The sequence below is a fragment of the Cynocephalus volans genome, chromosome 17 (assembly GCF_027409185.1).
Source record: "Cynocephalus volans isolate mCynVol1 chromosome 17, mCynVol1.pri, whole genome shotgun sequence".
In the NCBI taxonomy this organism is placed as follows: domain Eukaryota; kingdom Metazoa; phylum Chordata; class Mammalia; order Dermoptera; family Cynocephalidae; genus Cynocephalus; species Cynocephalus volans.
Window position 1 is genome coordinate 23477274 of NC_084476.1, and position 19051 is coordinate 23496324.

Here is a 19051-nt window from a genome sequence, read left to right on the forward strand (position 1 = left end):
GAAAGACCAAGGGACCCAGCTGCCTTCAGGCATCATGGTCTACGTGAGTGGCGCCCTCTGGAGTCAGGACTTTGCACCTGAGGTCCTAGCCCACAACATTTTGACTAGAGGCAATAAAGGTCAGGCAGCAGGACTCAGCTGGAAGGGCTCGAGTGGTCCTGCTGTATCTGGCTCCTCCATAGTCCCAGTCTTCTGCTGTGTGACCTGCCCTTGCTAGTAGCAGTTTCATCCTTGGACAGAGAACTTAGCTTTCACAATCTAGTAAGGCATGTTACCATCAGGTTTCCAGATATCGTAGCCAGTTAATGAGCATTAAGGTCCTCTAATAGCAATACTTGATTTTCTTGTATGCCATCTTGGACTATACAAGGGTACTTTAAAAATTCTTGGAGAAATATAACAAATCTTGCATGAACTTTTTGAAATACCGTAGTATGTAGCTTGTCCCTTTCTTGTACACCCTTACTGAAGGTCACAATTAGGAAACACATTCTACCGTCCTCACTTTTGCTAAGATCCCTAAAACTACAGCTCCAGTAGGTATATGATTGAGGGTCCCCAAAACAATAGACATTTTAGTCAGCTTCTTTACTAAGAGCAAAGATTGCCAATTTCCCAACTAGGGAAGGGGAAATCCTGACCTGCTCCATGCCTTACATGGACTCTGCCATTCCGCATATTAGGGTCTGTGACTTGCAGCAAACCATACTCTGTGTTGTTCTGGGTGCTCATGGTTGCAAGTGATAGAAATGCAGTTCAATAGCAAAGAAGAAAATGATTAGTTTCATAATTGGATTGTGATAAAGACCGGTGTGGTTGGATCCAGGATCAAAGGCTCTCCTAGAGGACTCTTCCTTTCTAGCTCTTGTCTATGTTTGCCTCCGCTTGGCTTTATTAGATGGACATTGCCACTTGGCAGCAACGTGATACCCAATAACTCTAGGCTGAAATGGTCCTTTAGATTTATAATCCCAGAGAAAGATCCTTTCTGTCCTGTCACATATCAAATCTCTGGGGGGGGGGGTCTCTGGTCCTGCTCAGGCCACATGGCCCACCTCTTGGCTCAGTCACTAAACAGTTTCATGACAGATGGGACACCATGATTGGCCAGGTCTGCTTTATTCCACAGAAGGCTGGAGAGGTCTCAGAGCTTTTGCACTAATGGTTCTCTTTGCCTGAAATACTTTTCCCTTAAATCTGCATGGCTGTCTCCTTTTTGTTGTTAAGATCTCAGCTTAAGTGACACTTCTCTAAAGAAACCTGACCCAACACTCAATCAAAAGTCATTTTCCAGTCACTTTCTGTAATTGTCAGGATTCAGGTTCAGTGACTATAACAAAAGCCAAGAATCAATAGCTTAGGATGGAAATGTACTTCTCTGTAAGCAATCCAGAACTGATATGTCAGCTACTTGTTGCTGGGGCTGGACGGGAGGTCTCGGCTCCTGACTTTTTGTTCTGCCATTCTTAACACATCTTGGCTTCCATCTCTTCATCCAAGATGGTGGGTCCAGTTTCCACCCTCGGGTCCTCTTTTCAGCAAGCAGGAAGAAGAGAAGGGCAAGCAGAGGGCATAACCCTTCTTTATAAGGACATGACCCAAAAGTGGCACGTCATTTATGTCCACACTCCTTTGTCTAAATTTAGTCACATGGCCACACCTAGTTGTAAGGGAGACTGGAAAATAGTCTAGTGGGGCAGCCATATGCTCAGCTAAAACTCAGGGGTTCAATTACTAAGGAAGATGGAGAGAATGGATGTTGGAGCAAATGGTCATCTCTACCACATGGTATTTCTTTGAAGCACAAAAACAGTGGTCAGGATATCAAAGTAAAGAGGTCCTTAGAGGGCCAGCCTGTGGCTCACTTGGGAGAGTGCGGTGCTGATAACACCAAGGCCACGGGTTCAGATCCCTATAAAGGGATGGCCGGTTAGCTCACTTGGGAGAGCGTGGTGCTGATAACACCAAGTTAAGGGTTAAGATCCCCTTACCAGTCATCTTTAAAAAAAAAAAAAGGTCCTTAGAGACCGTCTAGTTAAACATTTTCATCTTATAGGTAGGGAGACAGAGCCACAAGCAACTTGTCCAAAATCACATAGCAAGCCAGTGACAGACCAAAGCTGGAATTCAGGTCTCCTAACTCCAAGCCCAGTGCTCCAAACTGTGGAAGGGATTGGTTTTAGAGGGACTTCAGCATTATATGTATTATCATTATTCATGTATTGTGTACAACAAGGATATATTCACGTATGTTTGTGTAAATAAAAATAAATGAAAACATATACATAAAAAAGTGTTCACTGGTCAGTGGAGAAACTAATTTACTTATTTTTTATTTTTGGTGGCTGGCCAGTAAAGGGGAGAAATTTAAATTAAAACTACTATGAAATACCATAGTACATAAATTAGAATGTCTAATAGTAAAAAGACAGACAGTGCCAGTTGTTGAGAATGTGGAGCAACTGAAACTCTCATATATTACTGGTAAAATCACTACAGAAAACTGGTCCTATCTACTAAAACTGAACATATGTATACCTTATAACCTAGTGACTTGACATCTAGGTATTTATACCCAACAGAAATGTATACATATGTTCACCAAGAGATATGTTGAAGAATGTTCATAGCAACATTTACTAAACAAAAGCTGGAGATAAACCAAACATCCATCAATAGTAAAATGTGGTAGATTTATATAATGGAATATCACAGGTATGAGAATGAATGAACTACAACTACACATCACAATATGGATGAATCTTACAAATAAAATTTTGAGCAAAAGAAGCAAGACACAAAAGTGCATGCTATATTCTCGTTACCTTCAAAAACAAATAAAACTATGCAAGCAGAAGTCAGGATAGTTACCCTTTGTGGGGGTAAGCTACTGAAAGCAGATGAATTCTCAGGTTCTGGAAATGTTCTTTTTTTTTTTTGATCTGGGTGTTAGTTGCATGGGTATGTTCATGTTACCGAGACTGCAATGGTCCATTTGCTCACTGCTCAATAGCCAATAATTGAGAGACAAGTGTTGATGTAAGAAAAGGTAGCCTGGGGAAATGGTGGTCTTATGTCTCAAAGACCATCTCCACCTCTCCCAGATTTGCCAAAAGGTTTTATAGTAGTCTGTGGTGGAAAGTCGATTCATGGTGACCAAGCAGGGTCATGCAGACATGCTTGAGTGTTTCAGATAATCATCAAGGAACTTCCTGGATGGGAGTTGACCAGCATCATACTTCATTCTCCATGGGTTCAGGTCCTGTTATTCTCAGATAAGATCAGCTTAGTAAGCTAGTAAAGAATGGCCATCTGGGTTAATGATTACTTGTGTACAACATGACAGCAAGAGTCATTATGTTCTGGCAATTAGCTGCAGGCTACGTGGTTTGGGTTACAGGAGAGAACAAATTTTCACATTCAAAGGTTTAACAAAATGGGGTTACTTCTATTCAGGCTGTTACATTCATTTTGTGAAAATTCAAGAACACGTACACTTCTTTGCAGTTTTCTCAATGTATGGTGTATTTTTAATAAAAAGTTAATTTAAAAAAATAAATGAAAAATTAAAAGCAAAGAGAGAGAGACATGTGTCTGGTGGACACGGCCTGGGTTTACATAGTGCTTTCAGTGTAAGAATCTCAAGGGAAAATCCCTTCTGTAAGAAACTTGGTTTCCCAAGGAGAAATAAGCCAGAAACCAGTATAGTAACATGCCAGATGTGTCTAGGAGCAATCACCAAGCCAAAGCCCACACAGAATACATTAAGAAATAAAACCATCGGAGGATTTCTGTCAGCTGATTTAAGGAGGAAAAGATATCCATTATTGAACTGGCAAATCAAAAAGAAGCTTGTTCTAGAGTATCAGGGACCTATGACTGGCTTTCCTGTGACATTCAAGGCTCCTTTTTCTCTGCTGAAAAAGTTACCCAGAGAAAGTGAGGATCAGAACCGAGACAACAGACTTACATCAAGACCACAACTCCAGGGGCACATTTACATAGATAATAACGGAAATGCCCTCTTCCTGGAGTTGTGGTGTGAGGTGGCCCTGAGTTGAAACAGTATGTGATCTTAAACAAAACCCTTAACCTCTCAGGAGTCTCCATTTTCTCATCCGAAAAGAATCATCTTTTACTTCTCAAAGAAATTTTCCACGTGATCTCATTTGATCCTGATGTAGACATTATCTTGCCTATTTACATATGGAGAAACAGGTTCGATGGGCAAAGTTAATTATCTTGGAAATTAAAAGCTAGCCTGAACTTTAGTTGGAAGTTATTTTGTCCAATCCTCCCATTTTGGGTTACTGAGGCCCAGAGAGGAAAAGAATTGAACCAAGGGCTCACAGAGGGTCAGGTGGCAGAGCTGGGACCAGAACCTAAGGGGTTAGGTTTTAGTAACCTGAAAAGTGGACAATCTCAGACATTCTTGGATTCTGTGAAATGCAAATCTCTGGCCTCCCAGTCACCCTTCCCACCCCCACCACACGATTTCCTGGGAATCATGCTTGTGACATTAAACCAGTTTTGCCGGTGAATCCCTGGAGTCAGGCTGTCCCTTGCAGGCGGGAGGTATATGACTTTGTACTTTGTGTTTCCTTTTCCTGAGCTCGGGGAGGATGAGGTGGTTCTGAATGGAGTGAACAGACCTGCCCTGGAATACAGGAGGTTTTGTTTTAAAAAAAAAAAAAGGCGGGGTGGAGGGGGGGGTTGAAAGAAGAAAGAGAAGTACATGCATGTTTGTGTGCTCCTAGAAAAATGCGTCGGGCTGGCTGGTTAGCTCACTTGATTAGAGCACAGTGCTGATAACACCAAGGTCAAGGGTTCGGATCCCATACCAGCCAGCCGCCAAAAAAAAAGAAAAGGAAAATGTCCTCATAGCATGATAACCAAAACCATCGCTGCAGCAACCCCTGGAGAGTGAGATGGCGGGGCTGGGGTGGGGTGGGGGTCTTCTTTCCTCCTTCCCTCCTACCCACGCCCATGGCCATTGCTCTTGCTAGTAAGCAGGCTGGAGCTCCAGCACCTTTGCACCTGCCAGTTCCTCACCTGAAATTCCTGTCCCTTGATCTTCACCTGGCTGCTTCCTTCTTACCATTTAGATCTTTGTTCCTCCCCTGACCACTTCATCCAAACAGGCCCCCTGTCTGTTCATGAAACCATTCTGTTTTATTGCCTCCATAGCACTTATGAGCCTCTGAAATCATCTTGTTTAATTGAGTTTTGTGTGCCCCACCATGTTCCCTGAACGCACGAGCTGTCTCGTTTCCTAATGTACCCTCAGCAAAGGACAGAATCAGGCACAGGGCAGACAGATAGATGCTGGATGGATGAATGATTTGGGGAGATGAATGGTGGGTGAATGAGGTTGGGAGAGCCGCTTTCGATTTTTGCTTTGTACACGTTTGTATTTTGAAATCTTTTTGAAATGAGCATTCATCACTTTCGCAAAAAAAAAAAAAAAAAAGTCTTTCTTTTTTCTTCCGAAGAATAAAAAAGGCAGATAGGCTACTGCAGAGGACTCTACCCTCAGCAGATTGTTTTGAGTTAGACAGGTCTCCAAATGAAAGCGATTCCCTCCTGGTATGGATTGGAGACCCTGAGACCAGAGAGCGGCGGAGCCTCGCTCAAGTCCACACAGCAGTCAGCAAACCAGCCTGGGTCCCCAATCCCCCTACTGCCCCGTCAGCCTGGGCAGCTCCCGGGGGCGTCCCCCGGGTGACCCTGGAGGGAGAGGGGGAAGGTGAGGGGCGGGGAGCGGCGGCAGGAGGAGGAGCGGCGGAGGAGGGAGGAGCGCCCGGCGCGGCCGCGGGGACCCGCCCAGCGAGGGCGGGGCTTTGGTGCTGCCGGCCGGCCCCGCCCCGGCGGCCGAGCGTCTGCGCGCCTCTGTCCAAGCCGGCGTGGAGCTACGGCGTCCCGCGGACTGTCTTCCATGCAGGCAGGTGGGTATGCCCTGGGGAGCGGCGCTGAGCCGTGGCAGGGCGCTAGCGCTGAGAGGGGGACCCGGAGTCCGGCCCCAGCTGAGGGGGGCCAGCTCCCGCCTTGGGTCCCGCTGCAGACCGCAGCTGTCGAGATTTTGCGTTACCTTCGGATCACCTGGACTTTGCTCCTACCGAGCCGGGGAGGTGGTGAGGAAGGATGAGCAATTCAGGCTTGCAGCTCAGAGCCCCCAACCCCAGCTTCAAGAAATGGAAAGCTCTGTGGGTCGGAAGCCAGAGCCCTTTGTTCTAGTCTTAGCTGTGCCAGTGACTCCCTGCGTGATTTGGGGCAAGTTCCCGCCCGTCACTAGGCCTCCTCCACCTACCCACCTGCAAAATGAGAGGGCCTTTGGATGGGTCTCCCTAAGTTCCAGACTGGCTTAAATTCATTTCCTTGACAGACTTCCTCTCCGGCTCATGCCCAGACTCATCAGCCAGGTCCCTCCTTCAGCAATAGCTTGGCTGCACTCTGAACCCTGCCCCCTCAGGTTTCAACCGGACAGCCACGGGTTGTCTGGAATCAGCTCTGTCTGGGAGCAGAAGCTTCAACCCGCCTCAGGGCGACAGGCCGAGAAATTTGTTTCCCGTGCACGAGTCAGTAATCTTTTCATCGGCACTCCTCCCAGGCAGGTCCAACTACCTCCAGTAAAGATGAAAAAGCTGGGCCCAGAGAGGGTTAGAGACAGGTAGGAACAGGCTGCTGTATCCTGTCTTTGGTCCTGTGCTGTACAGGTTCATTGAAATCAGCTGTTTTTAAATCCACATATGTCTAGGCATGGTGGAGTGGAGGGGAGCACTGGCCAGAAAGTCTGGAAGTTTGGGTTCTAGTCCTGGCTGTGCCACTGACTAACAGTGAGCACAGGCAAGTATTTGCCCCTCTCTGGCTCAGTCTTCCCTACTGAATAGTCAGGATGTTGGTCAGGCGGTCAGCAAGGGCCCTTAAGTCCTTGATATTGCTAATCATAGTAATAGCAATCAATAATTGTTTCCTCGTCCTGCCTGAGCTGGCCCTTGTCTGTGCAAAGCACCAGACTCCTTGCTCTGCCACAGGGCCTTTGCTCTTGCTATTTCTAGTGCCAGGAACACTTACTACCTCCGCTTCCAGCACATTAATTCTTCAGATCTCCACTGAAACTTCACTTGCTTAGGAAGTTCCCTGACAACAAAGTGTTACCCTTCTCGCTGTGTAAGGGAGACGAAAAAATGATTACTCAAAGCACCATGAATGCGTTGAGAAGACCAAAGGGTCTGTATCCCAGAGAAAACTGGGTACAGCAGCCATTCAAAGTTAGCTTGTTTTTTATTGTGAAGACAAGGAAGTTTCACAAGAAAATTCAGTTGATTCAATCATTACAAAAGGACTCAAGGACATGAGCAGCATTACAAAAGTTATCTATGGCTAAGTATAGCTTAAGCAAAGGAAACTAGTAACATCAGTAAAATTAACAATGTGACATTCCAAAGTACAATTAGTGAAAAGCTAAGTTGGTTAAACTGGCTCATTATCTAAAGTATATATAACCTCTCCTTAAGCAAAAGTTACATTCTTATGGTAAAATCTAAGTACAGTTATTTTTAAAGTTTCCACAACAGACAGCTTGCCCCTAGCAAACATTTTTTTCACATCTTTTCCTTCAGCAATTCTTAAAATCTCTTAACAGGATCGGCATGACAACCACGTTAGCTCTAAAGTCATTAAAGTATACAATCCAATACCTAAGAAGTGATTAGAGTTGATTAGATGGGTTTATGCCCTCTGGCTTTAGGCCTTCACCTCCTACCCAAGGGCTTTTGCCCCATACATGATTTTACCTAAAAACCCTATTCTAAAAATCAAACGAGAATCAAGATTTCTAACCCTCCACAACAAAGACTAGATTGTGTCCCTGGATTTATATCATCATGGTACATACTTGAAAGGACGAGTCGACACCAGTTGACGATCCACCGAAGAGAGCTCATTTATTAGGCAGCACACACACACACATATATAGGGCTTTAAGTGAAAGCTGATTGGTTTAAAATACAATCCCTATTTAGCATACCGCATGGGGCCTGCGATTTGCGCCAGCGGGAAGGAGAATGCGGAAGAGAAGGGCAACCAGCGCCATGATGGGGTGCGGCTGAGAAGGGCTTGTGTGATCAGGGTGTGATCCCTTGGGGCATTTGGGTTCTTACATTCCTCCCTTTTTCTTGTTTTAGGAAAGGGGATGTTGAAGTCATCGAGCTACTTCCTGCTGAACTGGGGCGTTGTGGGTGGGTGGGCAAAGGGAGGAAGGTACATAAATACCCATTATGAAACCCCAAAGGAGGGTGGAGAAACAAGTAATTTCAAAAGGGGAGAAGTCCATAAACGTTCCTTGAAGCCACAAGTCGCACATGCACTGGTTCCATTGTTTGTAGTTGGAGACTGGAGGGAGCAGCCAGGCGTCGGTGGCAAGGGTGTGTAGGAATGCGTTTCCTCTGTAAGGTGGTGTCTCTTCAGCATCGGCTGAGGCGCTCACGAGATGAGGCGGGGGGTTCATCGGTACCTAGAAGCTGGTAGTTTCTAAGCAAAAGCTGGTTAAAGGCCTGATTAGAAATTTTTCCCACTTGGGCTTGAAGAATGATGCAGGGCAAGAAAAGGCAGGTTATGAGGAATAACAGCATTCTTCTCCAAGGAAGATGCAAGTACCTCCTTTTTCTGCGGTGAGGAGGTCTAGTGCTCTACGGTTTTGGAGGGTGACCTGAGCTAAAGAGGTGATTTGTCTCTGTAGAGAGGAAAGAGATTCGGCAGTGGAAGTTAGAGCCCCTTCAAGTTAGTATTGATGTCTTTGACCGCCCATAAACTGTGTCCTAAGGCTCCTCCCAACAGGCTGGCTCCGACAGCTGATGTTGTTAGGGAAATACCGACCATGATTGGGAGGAAGGCGGCCCTTTTTTGTCTTGAGGGTGGGTGAAGAAGATAGAACAGTTCTGAATTGGAGTACAGAGTGAGTTGAGGGACGATGGTGATGAGAAGGCATGGGACAGTAAGATTGGACAGGATGGAGGTAGAGAGGGTTCCATTGCACCAGAAGAAAGAGCCTGGTGGGGCGAAGGTGTGGGTATGAATGGTTGAGGAAGGAAAGCATTTAAGGGGATGGCCGCCAGGAGCGGTCGCATGAGAGATCTGTTGCCAGGTGTAAATGGGTGACCCTGGGGAGCTAGCAGAGGGGCCTGAAAGCTCCCTGGGTGAAATGAAAAGAACAGGAGAAGGCCAAGGAGAAGGTTCACGTCTCCGGAATTGGGGGTAAGGCTGAGGTCCGGGATCGGCGGAGTTTGAAAGGGTCGGTAGGATGAGAGATACACTTAAAGGAATGGTGTGTTAAGTTTCCTTGCAGCTTGTTACTGGAGTTCTCAGTGGCCGAGGGTGGATCCTGAGTGTAAGGCTTCAGCCTGGAAATATGAATCCATGGAGTAACATGATTACCTGGCAGGGCAAGTTTAGCAGCAGTTGGAGTGCAAAGGATGACAGGACATGGGCCTTCCCACTTAGGGGTTAGGGGGGTTTTAGGTTCTGGGGAAGTGTAGAATACTAATTGGCCTGGGCTGAGTGAAAGGTTATTTTTGGAAAGTGACAGATCTGGAAGTAGCCAGTCCTGGTACTTCCATAGCTCGGTGCGAAGGTGGGAGAGCAAGGGTAAGGCCATGGTGAGTGGTATGGGTCCTTCAGTCGCTGTGATCCCCGGGGGTAGGAGGGGCCTACCATACATGACTTCAAAAGGGGAAAGATTGGAGGGCCTTTTTGGGAGAGCCCTGGTCTTGAGTAGAGCGAGAGGTAGAAGATGGACCCAATCAAGGTGTAATTCCAGAGACAATTTAGTTAGTATATCCTTTAAGGTTCTGTTGGTTCTCTCTACCTTTCTGGATGCCTGAGGTCGGTAAGGGCAATGTAAGTGCCAGGGGAGAGAGAGTGACTGGGAGAGTTTCTGTATTACCTGGGCGGTAAATTCAGGTCCATTGACAGATTGAATGGAAGTGGGCATCCCAAATCGTGGGATGATTTAGGAAAGGAGAGTCTGGGCTACGCTGGAGGCCTTTTTATTGGATGATGGGAATGCCTCTACCCATCCGGAAAAGGTATTAACAAACACTAAGAGGTATTTGAGGCGCCGGACGGAAGGCATGTGTGTAAAATCGACTTGCCAGTCGGCCGCAGGTGTGAGGGCTCTGGCCTGGTGGGAGGGGTATGGCCCAGGTTTGAGAGGGGTGTTAGGATTGGTACGCTGGCAGATTGTGCATGAGGAGGAGATTTTTTGTAAGACGGCTTTGTCAGATGGGGTGACTGAGAAGAAGGCTTGTAAAAACTGGGATAAAGCTTGGGGGCTAGAGTGAGAGGTGCCCCAAATGTTAATTTGGATGCCTCCTTATGCAGTAACTGCCCCGCTGCTAGGGCTCTTAGACAGGGTGCCCAGCCTCATACAGTGGGGTCCAACTGTTTTGATAGGTATGCTACGGGGGCAAAGGAGGGGCCATAATTCTGTCCTAGGATGCCTAGAGCTTGTCCCATATTTTCATGAACATAGAGGAAAAAGGGTTTAGTTAGATCAGGGAGATGAAGTGCAGGGGCTGTTAGAAGGGCCTGCCGAAGCTTGAGAAAAGGGCGCTGAGGTGAGGAGAGTAAAGGCTCTTCAGGAGGACCCTTACTCATATTATAGAGAGGTCGGGCTAGCAAAGAGAAATTGGGGATCCATGCTCTGAAATATCTGGCTAGACCCAGGAAAGATAGGATCTCTGTTTTGTTTTGGGGGATGGGCAGGTCAGTTAGAAGCTGTTTTCTGTCCAGGGTGATTTCCTTCTTTCCCGGGGAGAGGAGAAAACCAAGGTAGGTTACAGACGGTAAGGAGATTTGGGCCTTGGCGGGGGACACTCGATATCACCTACCCACTAGGAAGTTAAGCAAATGAGCAGTGTCAGCCTGGGATTGTTCCCATGAAGGACTGCATAGAAGGAGATCGTCCACATATTGTAATAAGGTGGATTCTGGATGGTTTAAGTGAAAAGATTTGAGGTCCTGTGCTAGGGTCTGCCCGAAAATATGAGGGCTATAAATCCCTGTGGCAGGACCGTCCAAGTGAGTTGTTTGGAGTGACGGGAGTGGGGGTCAGTCCATGTGAAGGCAAAAATGTCCTGAGTATTGGTTTGCAGGGGTATGGAAAAGAAGGCATCCTTTAAGTCCAGAACCGAGAAATGGGTAGAGGTTGCAGGGACCTTGGAAAGAAGAGTGTATGGATTTGATACAAGGGAGTGAATGGGAATGACAGTGGCATTAACAAGGCGGAGATCTTGGATGTGACGAAAGGTGCCATTAGGTTTTTTACAGCGAGTATGGGAGTATTGAAAGGGGAGCGAGTGGGACGGAGATACCCCTTTTTTAATACGTCCTGAATGATGGGGCTTAACCCGAGGAGGGCTGTTGTGGTTAATGGATACTGAGCCTGACAAATATATTTGGAGGGGTCTTTTAGTTTTATGTGTACAGGGGAACACTGGGCCAGAGCGGGGCTGGCAGTGTCCCAAACTGTGGGGTTAACAGGGTGCCTTAAGATGGGTAAGGACTTCTTGGAGGGGTGGAATTAGTAGGATCTTGGGCTTGAACTAGCGCTAGGAGGAAGGAAACGGGGGAAGAGGAAGAGGACAGGGGCAAAGTAATGGACACTTGAAGCCGTGATAGAATGTCCCGACCCAGCAAGGGGACGGGGCATTGTGGCATGACTAGAAAGGAATGGGAGAAAACAGATTGAGTGCCTTGAAGGCAGCAGGTTAAAAAAGGGTTTTTTTGGGGAAAGATTTGTTTACCTCCTACCCCGACTATAGGAGAGCTGCTGGAGGTGGTGGGGCCTTTATATTCCCTTAAGACCGAAAAGGTGGCTCCAGTGTCCAGGAGGAAAGATATTGAGTGGCCGTCCACAACCATGGATTCCCTGGGCTCCTGCTTTGTTATAGAGATGGTCGGGAAGGGCCCAAGGCTCCGTCAGTCCTCCTCAGCGAGGCCCACCATAGGTGGTGTCCACGGTTCGGGGGACTGTGGGGCAGTTGGTCCCTCACCCCTTCGGGCGAGGGGACAATCAGATCCCCAATGTCCCTTCTTTTTGCATTTTGGACAAGGAGTGGTGGGTGGCCTGGGGGTGGGGCAAGCCTTGGCCCAATGTCCTTCCCTCCCACATTTAAAGCAGGCTCCAGGTGGAGGCTTAGAGGTGGAGGCTGTGGGAGGGCGCCCAGGGGGTTTGATAAGCTGGGCCAACATCTGGAAGTTGGCATGGTCAGCCTTTTGTTTTTGACGTTCTTTTTCCTCCTCCCGATTATGAAAAACCTTGAAGGCCACTGATAGGATTTCGGTCTGAGGGGTTGCAGGACCTTGCTCTAATTTTTTAAGTTTAGTTTTAATGTCGGGGTAGGATTGGGCCAGGAAATAGGTCATAAGGACATGCTGGTCGTCTTCAGAGTTGGGATCTAAGTTAGTGTATTGTTGAAAGGCCTGAGTTAATCTATTGAGGAACTCAGAGGGAGTTTCTTCCTCTTTTTGGACAATTTCTTGAATTTTTTGGAAGTTGACGACCTTGCGAGCCGATTTCTTGAGGCCAATTATTAAGCAAGAGGCAAAACGGTCTTGAGCCTGGATTCCCTGGGCTGTGTTATAATCCCAATTAGGTTCCTGTTCTGGGACTGCTTGGGGGCCTGGCAGGTGATCCGGATTGGTACGATGGGTGTCAGTGGCATGGGTTTGGGCTGTATCCCAGACCCTGTGGCATTCCTCGGGGAGGAGGGTATTGGCTAGGAGCATAAAGATGTCATGATGTGTGAGGCTGTAGGCCTGCAGGATCCATTGGAATTCTTTAATGTAGGTGGTAGGGTCGGTAGAGAAAGAGCCTAGTCTTTTTTCTAATTCTGTAAGGTCAGCTAGGGAAAAGGGAACATGGACCCTAACTACTCCTTCAGCCCCAGCTACCTCACGTAGTGGGGCGATTGTTAAAGGGGTGGGGGGAGGTCCTCGGGAACGGGTGAAAGGGGGGCTTAGTGGGTCAGGAGTAGGTGAGGGTAAAGACGGAGAAGTGGATGGCGCAGGAGGTGCAGAAGGTGACGCGGATGACGGGGGAGGAGGAGCAGATGCCGGAGGCGCTGGGGGAGGAGGAGGTCGGTAGGGTGGGGGTTCATCAGCAGGGTCGAAGGTTGAAGAATCGAGGGGTGACTGTGAAGATGGTTTACAGGCTAAAAGGACTTGAGAGGGAGCACAGGAGGAGCAGAGGGTGGGGTTCTGAGCCAAGAGGCGAAAAGCCTCGATGTAGGGGATCTCCTTCTATTTTTTTAGGCGCTGGCAGTAGTTAAAGAGATCTCTTAGAATGTTAGGATCTAGTGTGCCCTCAGGGGGCCATGTGTTCTGATTATCTAGAGGTTAAGAAGGCCAATCTTGTGTGCAGAATTTGGTGAGGAGTTTGGGCTCAATATCCGGCCTGAGGGAAAGGTTGGTGAGGTTTTTCAGAAGGCACTGAAGTGGAGAGTCCCTAGGGAGGAGGAGGAAGCGCCCATTCTGGTCTCTTAATGGGAATTTAGACAGAAATCGGATAGAAGTTAGTGATAAGACAGATCCTTCGGCCGGTTGGGAAAGGTGGGATCCTAGAGGGCGTCCCCGGTAGGTCACGTCAGTCCCGGCAGGTTCAGGTATGAACCAGGAGGAGAGAAGGGAGGTGTGGGTCGTCACCTAGACCTCCACTTCTCTAGGGCAAAAGCCCGGTGCCTGAAGGAAACCTAGCGCTAGGAATTTCTGGTCGGGTCCCGGACCCGAGAAGTGGAGAGAGATGGAAATCGGACAGAGATTAGAAGAGAGTGGTGGACAAGAGGGTGAAAGAGAGAAGGAGAGAACAGAATGGGGCTTTTAACCTCCAAAAATGAAAGTAAAACTTTACCAGGGCTTTGGAACCTGTTACAGTTTGGGAATTTATGGTGGTCGTGAAGACCGTGGTGGGGTGGGGTATGGGCGTTAGGGGCCACCGGACGGTCACGGCTAGGCTCCCTGTAGTAGCCTGAAAAAGGGCTGGTGACCTTTAGGAAAGGGGGCTTACCTAATGATGAGCCGGTGGTGAGTGGAAGGAGCCAGCGCCGAAAAGAATGGACGAGGGTGGACCGTCAATGGTGAGCGGTGGAAGGGAGGCCAGTCCTGGCGGGACAGAGTTCCCGAGGGGCGACTTGGAAAGTGCTGCCGCTGCGATCTGAAAAGTGTCGCCCCTCGAGAGAAGCTCCGTCCCGGGTTTCGGCACCAAATAAAAGGACGAGTCGACACCAGTTGACGATCCACCGGAGAGAGCTCGTTTATTAGGCAACACACACACACACATATATATAGGGCTTTAAGGGAAAGCTGATTGGTTTAAAATACAATCCCTATTTAGCATACCGCATGGGGCGTGCGATTTGCGCTGGTGGGAAGGAGAATGTGGAAGAGAAGGGCAACCAGCGCCATGATGGGGTGCAGCCGAGAAGGGCTTATGTGATCAGGGTGTGATCCCTTGGGGCATTTGGGTTCTTACAATACTGACCTCATTTAAGCTGGAAATATGTCCCCTATTCTTCAATGCCTGTAAATGCCATGAGGGCTAGAAATCTGTACTGTTCCCCAGCATCTAGCTCATAAAGGTGCTCAGAAATTTGTTGTGAAATGAATGATCTTATTTTGTCTAGCAATCTTGTGAGGTTGGTATCATTGTGCTCCTCTTACACATGAGACAGAGATTCAGAGAGTGACTTTCCTAATGTCACACAGTTGGCAGCACCAGAATTCAAACCCAGTCTGTCTGACATCAGGGCCTGAACTTTCTGCCTTTCTTGTTTCTCATTCCAGGATCTGGTGCTTTGAAGACATTTCCCAAGTACCTCCTGTCAGCCAGCAAATCTGATCCACAAGGCCTGGAAGAAGAAGACTGTTAAGTTGTAAAGGGGTGGTCTTGTTCAGCTCAGTTTTCCCCCAGACCAAGGGACCTGAGACGGAACGGATGGACTTGGCCTTCTCCATGGCACACCGGCTGCAGATACGACTGCTGACCTGGGATGTGAAGGACACACTGCTGAAGCTTCGCCGCCCCGTGGGGGAAGAATATGCTGCCAAGGCCCGGGTCCACGGGCTGGACGTGGCGGCCACGGCCCTGGAACAGGCCTTCAGGCAGGCCTACAGGGCTCAGAGCCACAGCTTCCCCAACTATGGCCTGAGCCAGGGCCTCACCTCCCGCCAGTGGTGGCTGGATATGGTCCTGCAGACCTTCCGCCTGGCTGGAGTGCAGGATGCCCAAGCTGTGGCCCCCATTGCTGACCAGCTATACGAGGACCTCAGCAGTCCACATACCTGGCAGGTGTTGGAGGGGGCCGAGACCAGCCTGAGGGGGTGCCGCAAGCGGGGTCTGAGGCTGGCAGTGGTCTCCAACTTCGACCGACGGCTAGAGAACATCCTGGTGGGTCTTGGCCTGCGGGAACACTTCGACTTTGTGCTGACCTCTGAGGCTGCCGGCTGGCCTAAGCCAGACCCCCGCATTTTCCGTGAGGCCTTGCGGCTTGCTCATGTAGAACCGGCTGCGGCAGCCCATATTGGGGACAGTTACCGCTGTGATTACCAGGGTTCTCGTGCTATGGGTATGCACAGCTTCTTGCTGGTTGGCCCAGAGCCTCTGGACCCTACAGTCAGGGATTCTGTACCTGGAGAACACATCCTCCCCTCACTGTCTCATCTCCTGCCTGCCCTTGACCGCCTGGAGGGCTCAACCCCAGGGCTTTGAGTCTGGTGAGGGAAGTGGCTGGGCCCTGGGCAATGGAGAGAACCCTAAGCAAACATTGGAGGCACGGGGCCCCTTCTTTCTCCACAGACCTGGACTTTGCCCCTCTCCCTGCAGCCTCCGTAACCTATTCTGACTATAAAGCAGTGAGTGCTGGCCTTTTTGCCTTGCCCTGCTAACCGTATCTCGGTCTCTGAGTTTAGTCATTCTCATGCACACCTGTGTCCCTTTTCCACCATGAGGCTCCCTCACCTCCAGCAGGGTTCACTGAGGACCCAACTAGCTTCTAAACCAGACACTTTCAAACTTTGTTTTAGGAACAGGGCCCTTATGCCATGGGAGATCTGAAACCCTATTATGCAAAACAGAAAAAAGAGAAACTGCCAGAATTGAAGCAGAGGTCCTAAGTCTACTCATTCAGCTTCTTCTTCTTCTTCTTTTTTTTTTAAAGATGACCGTAAGGGGATCTTAACCCTTGACTTGGTGTTGTCAGCACCATGCTCAGCCAGTGAGCGAACCGGCCATCCCTATATGGGATCCGAACCCGTGGCCTTGGTGTTATCAGCACCGCACTCTCCCGAGTGAGCCACGGGCCGGCCCCTACTCATTCAGCTTCTGAGACACCCTCCCCAAGGAAGCCTGAGGTCAGAGGTTAGTTTGAAACTCAGGGTACTAAGCCATGCTATAGGGACACTGTCCATTAGCACCACACAGTCTGAACAGGAGATTTTAGACAAGGAACACCATAATTACAGTCATGAGAGAAACTGTTGGCATATGCCTGCCCTGTGTTACATACTCTGCTAAGTTCCTTACATGCACATATAACCTTCAAAGCTATTTAGTGGGCAGAGGTGGTGTGACTTCCACTTTACAAATAGGGAAACAGATTTAGAGGTTGAGTGGCCGGCTTGAGGTTGTAGCTAGCATAAGAGAGCACCAGGGTTCCTATTTAGGCACATCTGATTCTAAAGCCCATTGGCTTGACCGCTAGGTTACAAGGAGACAGGGATCCGTGTCACAAAAGACACAGAGCAGTGGAGATCCTGGGATAATAGGGAAGTGTCCTAAAGGATAGCAATTTTTTTTTTTTTTTAAATTATTATTATTTTTTTTTTTAAAAAGATGACCGGTAAGGGGATCTTAACCCTTGACTTGGTGTTGTCAGCACCACACTCAGCCAGTGAGCGAACCGGCATCCGTATATGGGAACCGAACCCGGGGCCTTGGTGTTATCAGCACTGCACTCTACCGAGTGAGCCACGGGCCGGCCCAGGATAGCAATTTTGAAGGGCACCCCTGTCATAGGGACCAGTGTGGGGGTAGGAAAGCATGGGGAACAAGGACTGGAGCTCAGGGTGGCAGGAGTGTAGGGAATATGGGTAAGAAAGTGGTTGAAGTAAATTGGGTTTTTAACATTTCATTTCTCTGCCTGCCTCTCTTCACACACCTTTCTGCTTGGTATTTACTGAACATCTCTGTGCCTTGCCCAGTGCCAGGGACAGGGGATACCACAGGTTAAAAGCACAGACAGGAACATACATTGTATGTTCTGGTGCTGACAGCCAGGGAGGGCTCAGGAGTGGTCCCTAAACTGGAGGTGGGTATGGGGGTGGCATTCAGGTGGGCAGAGATGAGGAGGGCACTCCTGGCAGCAGGCCAATGAACTGTGGATTAAAGGCTGCTCTGGGGGGTTAGGTTGGTGGGTTGGGGGAACATGGCATGGGGGCTTTCAGGTATCAAGTAGAGGAGCTCAGCTTTGACCCAGATTTTTGGGCAAGGGCTGTGTCCAGGCAGAGGCAGAGAAGAGCTCTTCAGACTTGACCAACTCTCTTCTAGGTTTGTCTTCCTGGGGCCAGGTGCCATGACCTAGCGACTCGACAGGAATTCCTGAGCATCAGGCAGGGAGGACACGGGTCATGAGTTGTGGCCTCAGAGCTGCAAGGGCCTCAGAGGTCATCTGAACCAAGAGGTGCCAAGAGGAGGTCAGTGGACTGGATTTGATCTGCCCAGTGTGTCAAGTAAATTACTGAGCAAACTTAAAAACCAACAGATTTCACATAAAATCAGGACTTTTCAGCTTTTCTCCTGGCCCTTCTGGGTCCACATTCCTGCACGGCCACAAATGGCTGAGGCTGAGTAGTAGCTGTCACCGAATCTTGGACCACTTCACTAGTTGCTGACTGACCCCAGCCAGCCTGGGGTCACTTTGAGACCTCCTGATTAAACTGTGGTTTCAATCTGCTCTGTGGCTCCCAAAGAAAGTGGGGAGCACTCTGGTTCTCTTCCTCTTTGGAGCCTGAAGTTGTAGGTAAGATTCCTTTTGAAGGGTGTTCCTGGATGAAAGTTTGAAGAGCACTGTTCTAAGGTGAACTCATGGAGGAAAACAGACTTGCCCTTGTGTGGAGGATACCAACATTAATAAAGATAGCCTAACTTTTTAGAATTGCACATAGAAATGCTAAGCTTGGGAAAAACAGAAAACTTTCCCAGGACTAAAGTCTCTGTTGCAGATAAAAAAAAAATTGTAATACAGCATAAATGCCTGCTATTAGGGCAGTCGTCCTTGGTGCAACTAAACCTAATGATTGCTGCCATGATGAATATCTCATTGTTCTTTTTGTAACCACCTATGTTCCTTTTCTGTAACTTTCTTGCCTGGAGAATAAAAAGGGAGAGAAAACCTAATTCGGGGTTATTTCCTAGGAATTCTTCTCTCTTGAAGCAATTGCCTGGTATTAACCCCTTCTGGGCCTCTCACTGCTCTGGAGAAAATGGGCTTTGAGTAATCCTTTGCATCTCCGTCACCCTGGGAGAGGTGACACCCTTCGTCCCAGTAACCTCTCCAGGCTCTTTCTGCTATGCTGAGCTGCCACTTATTTCTGAGAATGTGGATAAGAGTTAAGAAAGACGGGCCGGCATAGAGTACATACCCAATTACCAACAAAGAACATGGAAGAAATCTTTAAATCTTTTAGGATCTTTAATAGTGTATGTGTCCTCTAAGGCTGGCCCTCTTACTCCCTCAGCTCTTGCTGGCTTGAAGCCCTCATCCCGGGCCTCCATGTCATGTCAGAGGGGGCCATCAGGTGTGAACACTCATCGGCTGCAAAAGGAGGAAGAGTTCATCCCTGTTATCACCACTGGGCACAGGCTGAAGCTCAGCTGCCAGGTCTGAGACAGAAGCCGATGGCTGTATTGCTGTCAGGGTACCAGAAGATATGATCCCCTGGTCTGCGTGCCTAGGCAGGACTTGGGCTCTGGGAGAGGGGCAACACAACCCCCCAGGCC

General features: G+C 48.6%; 1 protein-coding gene across 1 annotated transcript; it reads left to right on the forward strand.

Annotated features, from left to right (window-relative positions):
- Positions 1-5901: 5901 nt before the first annotated feature.
- Positions 5902-15763, forward strand: HDHD3 (haloacid dehalogenase like hydrolase domain containing 3). Its single transcript, XM_063082630.1, has 2 exons — positions 5902-5945; positions 14839-15763. Exon 2 carries the CDS (start codon positions 14990-14992, stop codon positions 15761-15763), a length of 774 nt encoding a protein of 257 aa, XP_062938700.1. The 5' UTR covers positions 5902-5945; positions 14839-14989.
- Positions 15764-19051: the final 3288 nt, after the last annotated feature.